Source organism: Manis pentadactyla, chromosome 1 (assembly GCF_030020395.1).
Source record: "Manis pentadactyla isolate mManPen7 chromosome 1, mManPen7.hap1, whole genome shotgun sequence".
NCBI lineage: Eukaryota > Metazoa > Chordata > Mammalia > Pholidota > Manidae > Manis > Manis pentadactyla.
In genome coordinates, this window is record NC_080019.1 from 179494553 (window position 1) to 179513608 (window position 19056).

General features: G+C 41.3%; 1 protein-coding gene across 6 annotated transcripts in view; it reads left to right on the plus strand.

The window, feature by feature from the left end:
• Positions 1–16602, plus strand: part of LOC118922437 (kalirin) — a 483582-nt gene extending 466980 nt beyond the window's left edge. For all 6 annotated transcript variants that reach the window (XM_057503419.1, XM_057503422.1, XM_057503431.1 and 3 more), the window contains one exon: positions 15111–16602. In XM_057503419.1, coding sequence (XP_057359402.1) covers positions 15111–15173 — 63 coding nt within the window. In that variant the 3' untranslated portion in view covers positions 15174–16602. The remainder of the gene's footprint in view (positions 1–15110) is intronic.
• Positions 16603–19056: the final 2454 nt, after the last annotated feature.

A 19056-nucleotide genomic window follows, 5' to 3' on the forward strand; every position in this document is an offset into this window, starting at 1 on the left:
CATTATTTTACTTAATATTTTGATTTATACTTCATAGCTTGAAAACCTCCCTTGACAGACCTACCTTAAAAGTTACCAGTCATCTGAAAAGTCAAGGGTTTCATAGAATAGAGCAGGCATGAGTAGTTTGCAGCATGCAACTGGAAAGTGCGCTCCTGGTTCTCAGAGTGCTGCATCCACCGCCTGCAGAAAATCTCTTTGTTCTAGTGGCAGCATTGCAAAGTATCTATTACAGAAATAGGGAAACTGCCAAGGTGATTTGCCAGTTGATTAGATGTATGTGTGACAGCTGCAGGGGTGGCCAGAGGCCAGATCTAACTCTTGATGAGTTTAGAATTTGGAAACAGAAGCTTAGGGAAGAAGGGGACCTTAGAGATCATCCAGCCCTCTGCCTTCATTCTATTTCAAGTAGCAAAGGGACTTGCTCAGAATTACAAAGCCAGTTAATGGCAGACCTAAGACTCAAACCCAAGTTGATCTTCTGCCTGTTAAATTGAATGAAAAACATAGTACTTTTGTAGTAACCCTGATAGTTCAGTTTCTAGAACCTTGTAGCAATCAAAGCAAACACTACTGTTCCTCTTTCTCTGGCCACCGCTGTACCACCTTGCCCCAGTGCCAGCACATCCACAGTGACCCAAAGTAAACTTCAAAGTGGTTCTAAGCCCAGCACAGTGTCTCCAGAGCTGACACATGGCAAAAGGGAAAGATAACTTCTCTGGTATTAATGCCTATCACAGACTCTTTGATAGCAAGTACTTGTGACTCTTATAGTGACCTTGGTGGGGGTGTGACTCTGTCCCAGACAGAATCTTCAGGCCTCTCAAGAATAATTCCTGGTTGGGCTCTGAGAGTTTGGCAGTGAGCACTGAGATGTGGCAAGGCTGGTCCCTGCCTCCAAGCTGCCTGGGAGCAGTGAATCTCTAGAGCCAGCTCTCCCTGCTGCAGCCTGGCACAAACTTAAATTCTATTTTTAAAAATTTTGGTAGAAAGAGAAAGCAAAATTGAGAGCAAGCCGAGATGTTAAAGTGGATTAGCTGGTGACAGTCTACAACAAACAAGACCCAAGTGAGTATGCCTTTCACTGGCCGAGTTCTGCTGGGGAATATGGGGAGATGGCATGGATGGAGGGAGGGGAGGGCAGAGCAAGGATTGGAGGCTGTAGGCAAAAAGAAGTGGCAGCTCTCAGGGCAAGGATTTTACTGGAGTACTTGCACAGACCTCTTGGCATATCACTTACCCTTTTTTCCTTCTGTGTCAGTTTAAAAGTTCTTTTAGTGCAGAACAAAATTACTGAATCCCCTATTAAATCTCATGAAAGCAGGAAACAGGCTGTGGGAAATGTTCTTAAAAAGTTGAGTTCCTAGATAACTAGAAGTGACACCAGGAGTATGATATCTGGAGGTAAGCAATTTGGGGGACATGAAAATTAACTCTCTTAACTTCAAGGAGAAATGTTGGTAGAAATGAATATGGAGCCAAAGCAGTGAGACTAGAGTGGATGCGGCAGGCAATGACGGCTTTGAGGTGGTGGTTCTGCTGGAGCTGGAGCTACTTTACCTGTGTGTGCTCTGCTGTGAAACATGACATTTGTTACCGGTGGCCGTAACATAGGATTCTTGGAGAAGGCGTGTTGGGTATACAAGTGGGTAAATATGACCCTATTTTTTTATCTTGAGCTTAGATTGAAAATGCTTGCATGGGTTTTACCTCCCTGGCATCTTCGCTTCATGTCCTCACTGCTGATGACACTGCCTACCTGTCTGCCAGTGACCCGTATAATGTGGCAGAGGGATGATGGAGTTGGGTGGGTCCCAGGATTTGTGGCATTGGGGTGAGATGGTGTGATCCGTATGGCCGGAAAACAGGGCCTTATCAAGAGAGTTCAGTGTCCGGTGTGGTGGCCTTCTGCGAGGAGCAGCAGTGAGGGCCAGACTTTGGCTCGGGGCCTCTCCTGCAGGCACTAAGAGTAGACGCCCATTCAGGGGAACAACCTCTCTCTGCCCTGTTGGGAGAAAACTGCTAGAAGCAGATACAGAGCTGTGAAGACTAGACCCATTACAGGTGTCCATCCCCTTGTTTCAACCAGACCCTTGTCACTACTGATGCATCTGTGCATCCTCCTCCTGCCGTTCCCCAGGTGGCTCTGGCCCAGGTTATGTTGGAGCAGTCCCTACCTTGTATCAGGGCTGACAGTCATTTTTCAGTCTCCCCACATGTAAAGATTCAAAGCCGAGTCTTCAAGTTCACAATGTTCATCTACTGTATTTTTATTTTTTAATGCTCTATTTGGTTCTTTTTGAAGTTGTTAATTACAGAGAGATGTGTACATTGACTAGATGTCCAGGAGAGCTGTTCCTCCAATCTGCATGGCCCCTGATGGTGCTGGCTGTGGGATGCTTAGGGAATCATCCTATATATGCTACTCCCTGCCCTGTACCAACAGTAAGGGCTTATACTTCTCTCTGACCTTTACGATATACTGAGCAAAATTTTGAAAGTCAGGGGTGCTTTATCTTTTACCATGTCCACCTCCTGTCTCCTGCTAGCTGAATGCTGATATATGCTGTCTTTGTATCTCTATTATTAATTCAGCGACCATTTATTGGGTTCCACTAAATGGCAGGCAGTGTTCTAGACACAGAAAAAAACACTTTGGTTTCCTGCTTAGACCTTTCTCTGCTGTGCTGATGTTAGCCTAAGTATGCTCAATTTAAAGGCATTTGAAATGCACTAGACTGACTTGTATTTTTTTTTTTATCTATGGCTCCATGTATGTCTCTGTGACTGACAGTTGCAGCTTTAATTTTTTTAAAAACCTCAGCAATTCCTTTTAAAAAGATAATTTGAGAATTCTCCAATTTTTATTTCCCTGATTCATAACCATTTCAAAGCAGAATGCTAGATTTCTCCCCCACTATCATCTTTTGGCTCTGGTTGCAGTCAGGAAATTCCTGATTAGAGAAGATTACATTCATGGCAAGTAGACATTCTAGACAAAGAGAAAAGATCAGGAAGTATACACATTATCTCCAAATATTTTTAACTCTCATCTATCTTATAAAACACAAAAAAAATTGTTCTAATTCTTTTAAAAAGTCTGTGAGGGATATAAATCAAGTATAAAAATCAAACGAATAATCATATCTGACTTGATTGTTTATAGTTCATGATGCATGATCAAAACTGAAAGTTTCTGTGATATGACTGCCCTTGCACTGTTCACCATGTAAGAACTTGTTCACTATGTAAGAACTTGTTCACCATGTCAGAACTTGTTCGTTATGCTTCAGAAGATTGGAGACTGTTGAGAATTAGGCTTGGGGTTGATTAATGATTGTGCATTGAGTCCCCTATACAGAATTTTATTGTTGTTAACAACCATTTGATCAATAAATATGAGAGATGCCCTCTAAAAAAAAAAAAAAAAGTCTGTGAGGGGATGAAAAATAGGGATGGTTTTGTTAAAGGGGGCAGTTTAACAATTCCCTCTTCCACTTGTGGAATCTGAAATCTGTAGTACAGAATCCAGCATACCTCCCATTTCACCCACAACCCCCAAAACGAGAATGGTCACAATTTTTTTGCCTTTTCTACACAGGCTACTAAGATCCATTGCATTCATTTAAAAAATTATTGAAAAACCCCCAAAGAGAAAGATTTTCAGGATGTGTTTTCTAACATATAAATTGAAAACAGTACTTCCAGCAGGAGACCATGAAGTCCAACCCACCAAACTGATTTTGCTACTTAGAGGGAAAACTGTTAGGCACTTACATTAACACATAACCAAGCAGAAAATCTGATCATAGAGATGAATGCAATTAGTTAGAGGCAAAATAGAAAACTATTTTAAATATATTGGTACACTGAGTTCATTCTTTTATTCAACAGAATTTTATTGAGTGCCCATTGATGGCCAGATGCCATGAAGATTCAGAATGTATAACAGTCTCTGTCCTTGCCCACAATCTTCTGAGTTCATACCTCCAGTGTCTTACATATGATACCAAATAGAGGTCTATGTACCTGTATTTATGAAAATGAAATAAGACAGTTATACTTAATGCTTCCTTCATGCCAGCTACTTTGCTAGGCATCAGAGAAATTTAAAAAATGAATGTATCAGATGAGATACATTCTTTCCATCCAGTATGCCAAGTCTTTTGTAACAGAAGTGTATCTACTCTGAACAACAAAGTCAGCGCTGGAACCAGGGAAGCCTTTTACACTAGAAGTGAAATTTGAGCTTGGCCTTCAAGTTCATCTCCCTTTCTATTTCTCCTCCTTTGTGTCAGTTTTGATCCCAAAATAATTACTCTAATCATGGACAGTGTGGAAAATAGAAGTACTACTAAACTAAATAGTTTTGATATAGAATTAGACTTTTTAAAAAATGGGCTGTTAGCTCTGATGGGAACTTTTCAGAAGAGTAGTTAGATTCTTCACCGAAACCTTCTTATGCTTTCTCATAATCATCTAATCAAACCTGTTTTTCCTTAAACATTTGCATTCAAGATTTTTTAAATGAACTTTTGAAGCAATAATACGTACACATGGTGAAAATTTTCGGTACTCTTCTAGAGAGATTTTTTTAAACATAAAAGCTCATATATACTTATTTATTCTTAAAAAATGTTTAAACAAGTAGTAGCAAACAATTAAATATTGTTTTACATTTTTTCCATATAACAACTCTGAGTGATCTTTTATAGCAGGTCATGTAGTACCATCTCATTCTTTTTGATAGGTACCCAATGTGCCATTACTTACAGTACCAGAATTTATTTAACTAGTTCTCTATTGATGACTATATAGGATGTTTCTAATCTCTTGCCATTCCAAACATGGCTGTAATTAATGACTTTGTCCTGATACAGTTTTTCACACTTGTCAGTTGTGAGCATATCAACACAATAACATCCTAGAAACAGAATATCTGTATTAAAAGGAATATGCATTTTAAATTTTGAAACACATTGTCAAATCACCCTGTCTATACTCCAGCTGTGTATAACAGTGCCAGATTTCCCACAGACTTGCAATCTAGTGTGTCACCAGTTTTTTTCTAATCTGATGTCAGAGACTAAAAATAATCTTTATTCATTATTTCTCTTGTATGTCTTAACTGTTGATATTGCAACTATGTTATTTTTTGTTATTTTTGTAGAAATACACAGTATTTAATCTATACTATTACCCAAATGAGAGGGACTTGTCCGATTAACTATTATTACACTGTTATTTCTATGGATAAAATGCTTTTATAATTATAAAACTCTGGTTTACATTAAACTTCTGTATTTTTTCAAAATGTAAAATATATATATATCTACTAAAAACACATAAAAACTATTTAAAATTTGAATGAATAATGGCAAAGTGAACATAGATGTAAAACCCTTCAAGTCATGAATACAGGATTATTGCCATCTTTCCAGAAGCCTCCTGTGTGCCCCACCATAGTCACAGCCCTCTCCTTCTCCCCTAGAGGTAACCATTCTCCTGACATTCATAATAATAATGTCCCTACTTTTCTTATTAATTTTACCTCTTTTGCATATGTCCCTAAATATTACAGTTTCAGTGTGGCTGTTCTTAACTTTTATATGACTAGAATCATACTGTAGTGTATGTGTGTGTGCATGCATGCACACACGCACATGTCTTGTTTCTGTTGCTCAACCCTTATTTTATGGAATTTATCCACACTAATACATATAGTTGTTCATTCATTTTCATTGCTGTGTAGTATTCCATTGTATGGATACACACCAATTCACTTATCCATTCTGTACATGGGATGTTTGGGGCTATTGTGAACAGTGCTGCTATGAATATTCCTGTATATGTATCCTTGTGGACATGTGCTTGAGTTTCTCTAGGGTGTAAAGCTAGGACTGAAATTGCTAGATGGAAAAAGAAGTAATTACTAGATAGGAAACCAACTTTACTAGGTGATATAAAGTATTTTTCAAAATGCAGGTACCAAGTTTACAATCATACCAGTATATATGAGATTTCCAGTTGCTCTACAGCCTTGCCTGTACTTGATATTGTCAGGTTGAACAATTTTTGTAGTTTAGTTGGCATATAGTAATATCTGCTTATGGTTTTAATTTGAATTTCCTTAATTACTAATGAGGATGAACTCCTTTTCATGTCATTATTGGGCCTTTGGATTTTCTCTTTTATGATGTCCCTGTTAAAGCCTTTGCCCATGTGTCTAGTGAGTTATCTGGGGTTTTTTTTTCTAATAAACATTTTTAGGAGTGCTTCATATATTCTAGATATGAATCCTTTATTAGTTATACATGTTGTTAAGTATTTGCTCTCACTCCGTGGCTAGTCTTTTTATTCTCTTTATTCTGTCTTGATAAACATAATTTGACATTTTGAAGGCAATATATTCACAAGTTAGAGGCTCATATCATGTGACATATGAGACATTTCTTACACTTAGTATTTTAAAGTGCAATTTGCCATTTATTTCTCCCATAATAGTGTATTAACACGGACACTTTATATACAGTAATGGTTTCTGTCAATCCCTAAGTCTACTTCTGTTTTAATGAAAGAGTAAGAACTAGTTGACTTTAAAAAATCTATCTGTTGCATTTTACTCTATTATGTGACAGGTAATATAGCTAAAGCAATGATATGTATTACAAAAAAAAAAGATGGCAAATACACTGGATTTGGAACTCTGTTGTCTGACAAACAGATTGAAGACCTAGGAAGGACATTTTTGTATAGCAAAACTAAGCATGAATGCTCTCTGGAAAGCATCTTGAATCCTAGTTTTATACGTAATTCTTACCATCTCGGCCATCTAGTTACCTAGCCCATAAGAAAATTAGAAGAGGAGAAAGTTACTTCTCTGTAGACCGACTAATAGCCACAAGGGCTGCAGCATGAGAGGAAGCAGAAAAGCTTGAAAGGCAAAAGCCAGGGGAGGAATTAAAACTCCAACAGTTTGGTTCTACTCAGTGAAGATGCCAAGAGTATATATGACTCACCAGGTCTGAGGACTTCCCTTGTATTTTGCACTGCACCATAATTATTACTCAGTGATTGTCAACAGAAGGGGAAATTATGTTCAAGGTCCTCTGTTTAGGAAGTCAGAGAGACAAAGATTTTCATTAAAATGGTCAAAGAGAAAAACTGTTAGTATTTACGTTTAGTTACCAGAAAACTTATCCTGACAGGCACATTTCCCAAGGGTTCTGGAGAGCTGAGGTGATGTTGACTGTGGTTTATATTAGTGGAATGATTTATAAAGGTGAAACTCAACTTCTCTCAGTCCTAGTGATGGATGCCAAAAGACTGATAACCTCTTCTTTGGAATTTATTGCACATCTGTATCTACTCTTGTCCAAGCCACTGTCCTATCACATGTGGCCTATGAAAGAAGCTTCCTCATTGGTCCCCAGATATTCACTCTTGACCTCCGTCCAATCTATTCTCCATTCTGCTGCTATAGAAATCTTTTTTAAATGTAAGCTTTCCACATCACTATGGCTTCAGGCCTTTCAATAGCATTCCTTTGCTCTTAGGATGCATACCAAAATCCTCAGCATGACCTATGAAGGCTGCATGTTCTGGAACTCAGCCTACTTTTCAGGCCTCACTGGAGCCACTCTTCCTCTTGTTTCCTGCCATACAATCTCCCTGACGTTCCTTGAAAGTATCAGGTTTCTTCCCAGCCCAGGGCCTTTGCATAGGGCCTTTGTGTCCTCTGCCTGGAAAATTCTTTCTCCTCCCATGCCAAAGCCCACCCCTTTTGCCCTCTCCTCTTTCTGATCTTAGTCTGTCCTGACCCTCTGACTAAACTCCTCCCTAGTCATATCTCTCACAGCACTGTGTATTGTTGCCTCTTGGTACCTATTGCCAGTAGCATAAGAATTCATGAGGTTATATGACTGCCTCCTCCACCAAACTTTCAGTCCATGAGGGTAGAGATATGTCTGTTCCATACTCATGCCACATCACCAAATCTAACAAACTACTGATTCACAGAAGGTGCTTGCTAAGCATTTGTTAAACGAGTACATGAAAAACAAATAAATGCAAAGTAACGTGGGTAGGAGAGAGATCTAGAAATTGGAACCAAATGTAATTAAGAAAATCCAAATTCTAGTTTGGGAAGAATAGAGAAGTTGCAGCATTAGACTTTATTAAGTGTGTAATTTATGTTTCAACCTAATTGCACTTATCAAATTATTGGCTGCCTGTCTGTCTTTCTCCCATATTATATTGTGAGGTCCCTGACAATCATGTCTAGGTCCTAATGATGCTTATATCTCTACTGTCTACTCAGCACCTGGCACATAGTAAGTGATGGCAATCAGATGCCCCAACCATGTCGTACTTCCTCCTGCTGCTGGCATCTCTTGTAATGCCTACCGACTTCACTGAATCGTATTCAGCCCACCCTTCACTGCCAAACTGACTCATACCTCCTTCACATAAATGCTCGCTGCTTCTGCACATTATCCCCACCACACCTCTGAGCCACCGATATTGCACACATCTTCACCCCCACCCCCCACAAATAAAAAGCCAAATGTTACTCTTTAACACCCAGTGCATAGCTCATGTCTTCCTTGTTCTTGCCACATTGTTGGTGTAAAGTTGCACTCTTAACAACTAGCTGAAAGGTGTTTCTAGCAGGCTCTTCCACCCTGAGACCCAGGGCCCTATTTCCAACTGTCTGAAGCGTATCCACACATGGATGACACACTGCACTCTACTCAACAGAACTGGCACTAAATCCATCATCTACCATCTTCCCACTTCTGTCTCTTTTCTAAGACCCCCTTGCACAGCTTTACCTCTAAACCATCTTGGCTTTCCTTCATTCTTGACCCTCTTCCTGAAATAATGTACCAGTGTATCATCACCCACACCTTACAACCTCAGCCTGAAATAATGTACCAGTGTATCATCACCCACACCTTACAACCTCAGCCTGCACATTCCTCAGCCTGGTTAGAATTTTATGTAATGCATAAGGTTTATCCTGGGAGCTTTAGGAGGAGAAGCACTTCTCCCAAACCCCAGTAAGAGTCTCAGGAACCCAGAGTCTCCTGACAGGCAGGCCCTGTCCGCCTGCCCCTGCCCCTCCTCTGGGTCCCTTGCTATCTATCTGCACACTCTCCTCTAGCATATGCTTTCTGGTAGGTATGTGTGATTATCTTCACTAAAATATAATGATTCAAATCATAATTGCCTTTGTCTACCAACCTATACTGCATCTCACTGTGTCTCCAGAATGATTCCTCTGTCCTGATACATTCTGACCTCAGAAAGAGTGTTGTTGAAACACATCTTCATTATTAGAATGATTTCTGGAGTCCCTTCTCTCAGCATTTCGTGAGACAGCATCTTCTTCTGGTTTGCTGTTGTTTCCTATGGGTTAATTTTTGTCTCCAGCAACTCAATTCTAAGATCCATGAAGACAAGCCTCCCTGTGTGACCCCTGTGTTACCTGCAGTGCACTGAGATAGAGTTAGACATTCACAGAAAGTGCTCTGCAAATATGTGTCTGAATATGTTTTATATGTATAACTTCTGTTTGCATATATTTATGACTTTGTGTGTCTCTGAATGCTTCCTGTATACTCCCTAAGAAATATTCATCTGTGTGGTTTGGGAGGTAGGATTCTCTTGGAGGTATTTCCTGGACATCGGGCCATGACATCATAAACCAGTGAGTCGTGTGCTCCGGAAGCTCACAGCTGTGGCCAGCACAGGTGAAGAGCTGCAGCCTGCAATCACTTTTCTCTCCACCCGCTTGGGGGTCTTCCTTTTACTTCTAAATATGAAAGACTAACTTTTCTGTTAAACACAAAAAAGGAATGTGTATGTGTATATATGTGTGTATATTTGTGCTTATGTATGCATATATACATATATATGCAGATACGTATATGTATGTGTGTATGTATGTATATATGAAGGAAATACACCAAAATGTAAATAGTGGTTATTTCTGGATGGTGGCTTTTTCCAAATGCTCCATGATAAGAAAATTACTTTTGTTAACAAAAAAACCTAGTAGATGATAATTTAAAGGACAGGAAGGGATACGATTATTAGATAGTTGCTGAGGTCCGCCCTCTGCATGAACCAAGGATGAGAGGACAATGAGGTGCCTTGTAGGGAGCAAGGTGATGAGCTTCTCAGTGTCTCACGATGTGAATCTGGGCTCACATGCAGAATGGGCCAAGGTTGTAAGCTGAAGAACTGGCAGCTTTGCGTGGCTGTAAAGGTCAGGAGGCTTGGATAGTGAAAGGAGATAGAAGGAAAAACAGAAGATGGGGAGTCTGGGGCAACAACAGACAAGTTCATCAGGGTTTTCTCCCAAACTCATCTCTTTAGAGAAGAATGGAAAAGGTGGGGAAAAGCTTGAAATGTACCTTCAAGTTCATGAAGAGATATGCAGTGGGAGAGAAAGTAGCTATGTGCCAAGTCTGGTTTTAGCACCCTGTGATTGCAGAGAAAGGAGTTTCTAGAGTGACCCAGTGTGGGGACACTTGAACATGAGTTTGGAGGACAAGGAGAGTCTCCGTTAAGGAAGTGGGTCACCCGGATGCAGCAAGGTTTCAAATAGGGGGTTCGTCGTTAGGTCAGGGCCCAGCTGTCTCCCATCCCCTCACCTCCCACTCGCTCCTCATCTCCCACAGTCTAAGAGCAGAGAGAATGTTTTCTAATAAGAGTTCTTGGAAAAGAGGCCATTTCTAACCTTCCTGAACTTGAAACAAAAAATTACACAAAACAAGTATTTTCAGGGTTGTTTCCCCCACACACTGCCAGGTTTCACAGCCCTCGCAGGGGGTCCCAGACCAAAGGGACAAATGGCAAGAGCAAAAACGAGGAGATTGACTCCTCTTCGCTGGGGCTGACTTGCTCTCCCAGGGGTGGTGTTCTGGAGGTGGGGAGGCCTGGCCTCCCCCTCGGGAGGGAGCACAGCACAGCTTAAGTCTGCATCACCTCCCAGGCCTTCCTGCTCGTTGCTAAGCTGCTCAGCCAACCAGCTCATGTCAGTGACCTCACAGCATTTGGGATAAGGAATTCTGAGGTCATCATGAGCAACATTGACATCTAGAAGCCAAAAAGGGATCCTCCAGGCAGAGTAGAAAGCAAGAAGAAGCAAATAAGGTCACAAAACCAACCCTTGAAAAAGAACTAAATTGAAAATATATTTCATGGGGTTTATGTCTTTTCTGTATGCATGACTCAATATTTTTACCACTCTATATCTCAGTGTTTAATTCCAATGGCTACATCAAGGAAAATTTTCAGACTGAGCTCTAGTGTGAAATTTGAGGTATAAAAAAAGCTCTTCTAAACCAGTTAATATGCTGTTTACAGAGTTCCCTGTGTATAATGGAGGATGCAAACAGCACATAAGGTCCCCACCAAGGACTGCACTCCAACCCCCAGCCTCATCTAATGGAAGAGAGAAAGTTTTTTTCTCTTAGACATCGCTGCTATCATCAGGCAGGCCGAGAAAAGCACAAAGGCTGCCTGCAAGGAAGCCATCCAGTGGATAAACCACTAACAACTAACAACTGCCGCTCTTAAAACTCCTAATAGGAGCCTAGCATTGTATGTATAATCTTTCATTTGATTCTCACAACAATTCTTCAAGGTAAGTATCATTGTCCTCATTTTGCAGATGAAGGAAATGTCACTCAAAGAGGTTAAATAACTTGCCCGGGGTCACACAACCAGAAAGTGGCAGAGCTAAGATTAGAACCCAGGTCTTTCTGATACCAACTATGCATACCGCCTTCCTCTGGCCAAGTCCACTAAAGAAAACAATTGGATGATTCAGACAAAACACACAAACTGAAAAAAAAAAGTCATCTTTTGACCCAAATGGTGTAAGTCATATCATTTCCCCCTTCTGATCAACTGAATGAAACACGCCCGAATTACAATACCAAGAACATTCCATATTCCATGTACTACATGTGTCAATCATTCACTGACTTTTGTACCTACCAGCACAGGCATAAGTTAGAAATTTAGAGGAGGCTTTTTATTATGTCTTAGCCATGGGAGTAGTAATTCAGGTATATCCCTGCCTCAGTGGTTTCCTAATGCATCATACAGAAACATCCACAACTGAAGATGCATTAAAAAATATAATGCAAAATAGTTGCCTCAAATTCCTTGTGGAACAAGAAAGGGTATAAACCTATAATAAATATGTTCCTCATTTGTGACTATTTTTATAGCACTGGAGGTCCTATTATTATATATATATAGCACTCTTATTATGAGTGTCTACTATTAGAATAGGGCCTGCAGTATATTAAATAATAATTAAATAAATAAAGAGAGTATTTATATAAAGGATTCTATACCCAAATAGCAGAAGATAGGGGAAATCTCAATATAGACCCCTCTACTCTCCCCTACCCCAAAAAGAAAATGCTGGGGGACTCTGGTTAATCCAAACCACTCTCCTATTGAAGTGTGTCTCACTGATTCTCGACCTTCATGGAAAATGCCAAAGACAAAGCTTTTGGACAAAATGTGCTGGCAGAGGGGAAAATGCAGTTGAAATACTGTGAAACTCAGGTTTTCCAGCAGTTGAGTGGTGGAGCCATAGAGAAGGCCTCTGTACTGCGAATTCCAAACCAGCTGTCCCTCAGAATTATCAGGGAAATATTTTGAAAAGCTAATCCCAAGATCTACCCTGGCCTACTGAATCAGAATGCCAAAGGTACAGGGTGATTGGATATGGAACATACATGTGAATTCCAAGAAGAGAGTTATTTTCTGAATAATAGAAATTAACATTTCAAAAAAAATTAATGTCTTTTTTCCCCCAGATTCCCACTTAAACTTTTCTCACTAGTCCTTCCTCTAGGCCAGATTTCTGAAAAATCATTTCAATGAGGTCCTGAATTGCTGTCATTTTTAAAGTTAAGATCTACGCTTTCAGGGTATTAACTACTCTTTCAGGGTACCAACTGGACTATATAAAATAACAGCTTCCTATGTAAATGTGTGTATTTTCTCAGGGCTTTAGAGGCAAGCATTCAGTTTGCCTGCAAGCATTTGCATCCTCCATGGCTCACGTATGAAACGGTCATCGGAGTTGCAAGTGCACAGGAGACATTCACAAACTGAGGCTTCAAAGGGGATACAAATTTTTCTGCAAAACCTGATGAACACATATATATATAAGGAAGTGACTCAAACCACTTCTAGTTAGGTCCTCCAGGACGATACGGATCTTCAGAATATGCGAGGGTATGATACTTTCCAAGACCTTGGGAATCCACAAACATTTAAATGTACCAATATCACTTAACAGATGGATCCTACTTTACAAGAGGCAATGTGCACAGTGGTTAATGATAGCTTTGGAATCAAACCAACCTCAGAACAGATCTCACCTCCTCCACTTGCCAGTTGTGCAATCCTGGGCAGGACCTCTCAGTGCTTCAGTCTGCAAGATGGGGGTAATGGTCTGATCCACACCATAAGGTTGTGCTACAAATTATGTGAAACAATGCATGCCAGACACTCAGCGCTTTGCCTGGCACATGCTAAACAGTCAACAAGTATTAGCTGTTAATGGTGAGACCAATAAAAATAATAAATATACTAGATATTAATAATTTAATGGCAATAAAAATGTTTTTAAAAAACTGTTCTCCCCCTTCAGAATTTTAAGAACTGTGTAAAGAGCAGAATGTCAAATTTAACATTTATGAAACTATTAAATTCTGCTACTAAAATAAATTCCACAGACCTTGTAGCACATCTATAAACAAACTGGCAGTGACAGTGAATTACGATGCGGGAGATGAGCTAATCGGGGCAGCTGATGCCACCCCTCCACTCCCCATCCCCTTTAGTGTAATGTGATATAAAGTGCACAGGACCCTGGCGGAGGGGACCTCAGTGACCACCAGCACCTCACCATGATACCTGTGTACAGCTCCTGGCTTTCTTCAGAAGCTCATCTCCCTTCTGAATCCCAAGCATCCTATCTTCCTCACAGCTCAGGGTAACTACCATTTGAACTTGATGCTGAAGTGTTTTTTTCTTTCTTAATGAACAGTTTTTGCCCAGCTGGAGTTCTTTCTAAGAGAGTTTGAGACTGTTTTTCTCATTTCTACATGGCAAGCATGATGGAGCCTTTGACATCATCAGCTGAGCCCCAGTCAAATATGAGATACTAAAGAGAAACATACTCTTGAGTTTATCTTGAACTTTTCTCTTGGTGGAGCCATTGCGTTTTAGAATATTTCACTCCTCCAATAGCACTAGAAGTTCACTTCCTTTGAGGAGCTGTTGTTCTCAAGGCAACAGTGACACCGTTGCTTCAGACAGCCCCGTAGAGCTGGTGTGACCACTGTAACGGGGAAGCTGGGCCTCCGGCAGTCCCCCTCTCTGGCTCACTCAGCAGCCCACTCCCTCCATGGGCCTTGCAGCCTGCCTTGAAAAAATTGCAGATTACCACAAATCATGGGCCCTGGAAACACTTGAAATCAGGAATTTTAAGTTCCTTAATGCCAGAGGTCTGCTAGATAAATAGTGAAGTTTTCTGTTTCTTTCCCCAAATTAAGTATCATAGCAAGACTGTGACAGGGCTTAGGGACCTTTAAAGAGTTGAGACAAGAAAGCAAAGCAAAAAGAGTATGAAATAAACACTCGTGATCACTGCCACTAGGGCCTCTTAGTCAGCGCATCCCTATATGTATTCTTCCTGGCTCTACTCTTGCTTTTATGTGTGGGACCCTGGGAAACCACTCAATGAGGAGGTAATGCAAGGAAAGGTGTGTGGATCTGAGCCCTAACAAGGTTAGCGAGAGTTGCCAGTCAGTGAGCCTCATCCGGATCCTGGACCTTGTTGGCTTCTTCTGAAGATTCGCCAAGGCATGTGTGCATCCTACACAGCACTCTGCTTCTCCATTTCCTCTTCCAAAAAATGACTGTGTATTTGTCAGGTTGCACACTGTGCATTGGGCTGCTAGAGATACATTGGTGATGTAACTGTTTTCTATGAAGGGCTACGGATCTGGTATAGATTTTTGCAAAGTCATATGCAAATCACAGAGCCCCGGCCCTTTTCTTAACAGGATGGCAACCTTGCTCCTCGGTGGCATCTGGGACCTGGAGATCCTTTCTCCACTTACGTTTAGCGCGCAGCCTGGGACTTGTCCCTGCAGCTCACCCGGTTAGCCGTGCCGCCGTTGGGACCTCCCACCTGGACTCCCATCGCCCACCTCTCTTGAGACTGCCCTGGCAGGGCTGGTGTGGGGTGCAGCCTTTGCTCAGAGGGTAACATGTTCCAAGCAAAATCTGCCCACCTGGGCCATGGGCTCACCCTGGGGCTCCCTGCTTCTCTACTGGGTGTGATTCAAGGTTGCCAAGTTCCCCAAAGTCTAAAATGGTGGACCAGTAGGGACCTGTGAGAGGCTCCATGACCCAGTGTACTTCCCCCAGCTCCCAGTCTGGATGTCAGGTACCCCAACTCTCGCTGCCCTAGAGGTCTGCAGTGTGAGTGGAAAGGCTCATTAGAGGGACACACTTATCTCTGGAGTTTTTCTCCAGGTTGAGTGTTTCTATTGTTGGTGGCCCCTAGTCTGGAAAAACCCATCATTCTAATTAATTTAGCCTGCTCCTCCTCCTCCACATCGTGAGAAAGAGGGGAAGAGGAAGAAGGAATGGTTTATGATAGAGAAAAGGAGGATTAACTCTAGCTCTTCCCAAACATTGGCAACAACCGTGTCCCCAACAAATGTTTTATTGCTCCAGCGTTCCCAGGTTTTGTCAAGATTCGCTAACTCCTCCCTAACCTCACTCACTCCTGAGTCTCTGTTCAAAGACCACCGTCCTAGCCTTCATTTGCTTCCAGATACCCTGTTAAGGGGTGGGTGGGAAATGGGAGAAAAAATGAATGAAGCAAACTGGCCACACATCAATAATTGTTGAGACTAGATGATGGGTACATGGGCATTCATTATACCATTCTCTCCACTTTTGTATATGTTTGCAATTTTTCATAATAAAAAGTTAAAAAATAAAAAAAAGTCCTCCAGCTACCAAGACACTCAAGAGAAAGCCCCGACCCATAACACAGTTTCCTGGAAGCCCCACACCAAGGCAAGAGGCAAAGATGATTCCATTCCATATATATATGTATACATATATATATATATATATATATATTCATTTTCTAATTTTTTAAGTCCCACTGCTTTATTTTCAGTAGAATAAACCTTCTTTCTAAGAGGTCCCGAAGTTGGGTTTACTTCCCCAGCTGGGTATGGGGGAGGGCTGGGTAAAGGGTTCCTTAAAATCCTGAAAGTTTACACTTCCATGTATCTCACAATCTTATTGTGAGGATGGGGCTTGTTCAGTGTTCTGAACTTTGTGGAGGAAATGCACTCTCAATTCAGTGTCATTCTCTGGAATTGCACCTGGCTCAGGAAAGGACTGTCTTTGTACTTGAATTTAAATCCAATGGAGAACCTTAATCACGGGCATTTGCATGACTGAGAATTGCTGCTGTCTTTTTTCCATATGTCACTTTCTTGAATGTGTTCTAATAAAATGATTCTAAAGCAGGCTGTTGATATACAGTGATTTATAAATACTTTCTGTTGAGTGCTGAGGCCCTTAATTTTTTTACCAAGAACCCACCTCGTCTCACTTCCTGGACAGGTCTGTTTAACTGGGGACAGAGGCAGTGAGCACACATCTGGCTCCATGGCGGCACCGCTGCAATTGCAATCACTAGTAACAATTGCGTCAACCACAGCAATTTTGTCCTCTGGTTGCCTAGCAGCAGAATTTGTTTTCCAGAATAAAGATGGCCATATGAAGCAGATGAGTGTGGTCAGGGGAAAGTGGAGGAGGCACAGCAGAAAGAGGAGTATAATTCACTCTACCAGGGAAGTGGGGGGGAGCAGAGTGGAGGACGAGACAAAGGCAGGCAAAAAGAAAGACAAGCAAAGGTCAAAATCATTCTGTTCAGCCATCAATCTCAGCTCGCTCAATTGATAATCAATTGTTAAGTTTTATTTACAAAATTGCACCTTTGATATCTAGTCATAGCAAGTCACAGATCTCAAAGTCTCATTAAGCAAATGGAAGCAAAAAGAGAAAATATGTTTTTCCATAGGTAGATATTTTGAGAAACTTTTTTTATCCCAATCTTTATCCCCTTTTTGCCAGACTGACTAGGGCATCCCTGTGAGCTAGTAACAAACTTAGGCTGGTTCTTTGGGAGAGGAGGCATTGTTAGAAACCCTGTAAGGGGCAGGGAAGGCAGAAGTAGACAAGGAGGCTTGCATTTACTAGCACCTTTCTCATACTAGATTCTGGAAAGGCACTTGATGTACATTCTCTCCGCGAATCTTCACAGCTGCCCTGAGAGACCAGCAGTTCTGTCTTCATTTTCCAGATGGAGAGGCTGAAGCTAAGAGAAGTAAATAACTTGTACAAAGTCATAAAGCTAGAAAATAGCAGATCTGGAATTCAAGTTCAGGTCTCTGATCCCCAAATACTTTCAGACCATGTGCTTTTTCAAACCACAGGCTGATTGCCAGGGCCCAGCCTGGTCTTCTCCCATTGTCTTTGTTTTAAAGAATTGTGTGACTTCATTTTAATGAATTGTTTGTCCAAGACTGTATAACAAGGTGGTGGCACAGTGAGGACTGGATCTCAGAATCCTGATTTTTCTTCTTAGACTACTTTTTTCCCTGCCATGTCACACACTAGTCTGTCGCACACCCATGGACTGCCCCTTAACCCTAGCCAACCATTTAAACATGTTGATCAGTCAGTACACTATCCCCATGCCTAGGAAAAACCAGATAGCACATTTCATAATGATAACCAAGCGGTATAGTGAGCCAAGTCCCTGAGGATGGCATTGTACCTAGGATGCCATCCTTGTTTTCAGGCTGGTTTCAGAGCCCAGAGCAGGAATGGAGAGGCAAGGCACTTAGGCTGGAACAAAACTGCCTAATAAGGATGCTTTCAGGTCTTTCCGTGTTTTGGTTTGATCCCAGTATTTTCTCAACTCCCAGGTTCAACACCCATTTATGCACACGTTAATTCAACAAATATTTATTGAGTGCCCACTGGGCAGCAGGCAGGTCTCAGAGCTAGTGGTGCAGCAGTAAACAAAATGAACTGCCCTCGTGAAGAGTACATTCTAGCTAGAGGAGACAGACAGTAAGCAAAATAAGTAAATAATAGCATATTAGACAGTGATAAATGCTACAAAGAAAAATCAAGTAAGGGACATAGGGAATTCCAGAAGTGGGGATGCATTTTTAGGTAGGGTGATTACAAAAAAGACCTACCTGGGAAATGTCTTAGATCATCATTTTACACACACACGCACACACACACACACACACACACACACACACACACACACACACACACACACACACACACACACACACACACACACACACACACGCACGCACGCAGCTGTGCAGTGTGGTATGAAAAGTCCCATAAGCCTTCCCTTAACCTCCTTCAGAAAAATAAAGGGTTTTCAGTGGCATGTCCCAGAGCCTAATTCTTAGCTTTCCCTTTTCTCCTTTGAGTTAAATCAGTGGTTCTCAAACTTGAGTGTTTATTGGACTCATCTGGAGGGCTTGTTAAAACACAGATGGGCCCCACCCCCGGGGTTTGTGATTCTGGCATGGGTCCAAGAATCTGCATTTCTAATCAATTGCCAGGTAAATGTTGATACTACTCAGCCAGGGAGCACACTTTGAGAGCCACTAGGTTGAGCTACTATAGCTGAAAGTTTCCTATTAAAATGAAATGTGAGAAAGGGTGCATCCACTCTTTAAGATTCATGGATATCACTACAGTGGCTATCCTTGAAGAGCAAGATGTGATTTAAGAAATGTGACTTTTTTAAGTGGGGAAAATTTCAGAAACCACAGCTGAAGACTCTAAGCACTAACTCTGAGCAAGGGACAGATCCTAAAAAGTGCCAACAACACTTTTCTGTTGCTTGTCCATCAGTGCTTTGCATTTTCATCACATTTAATA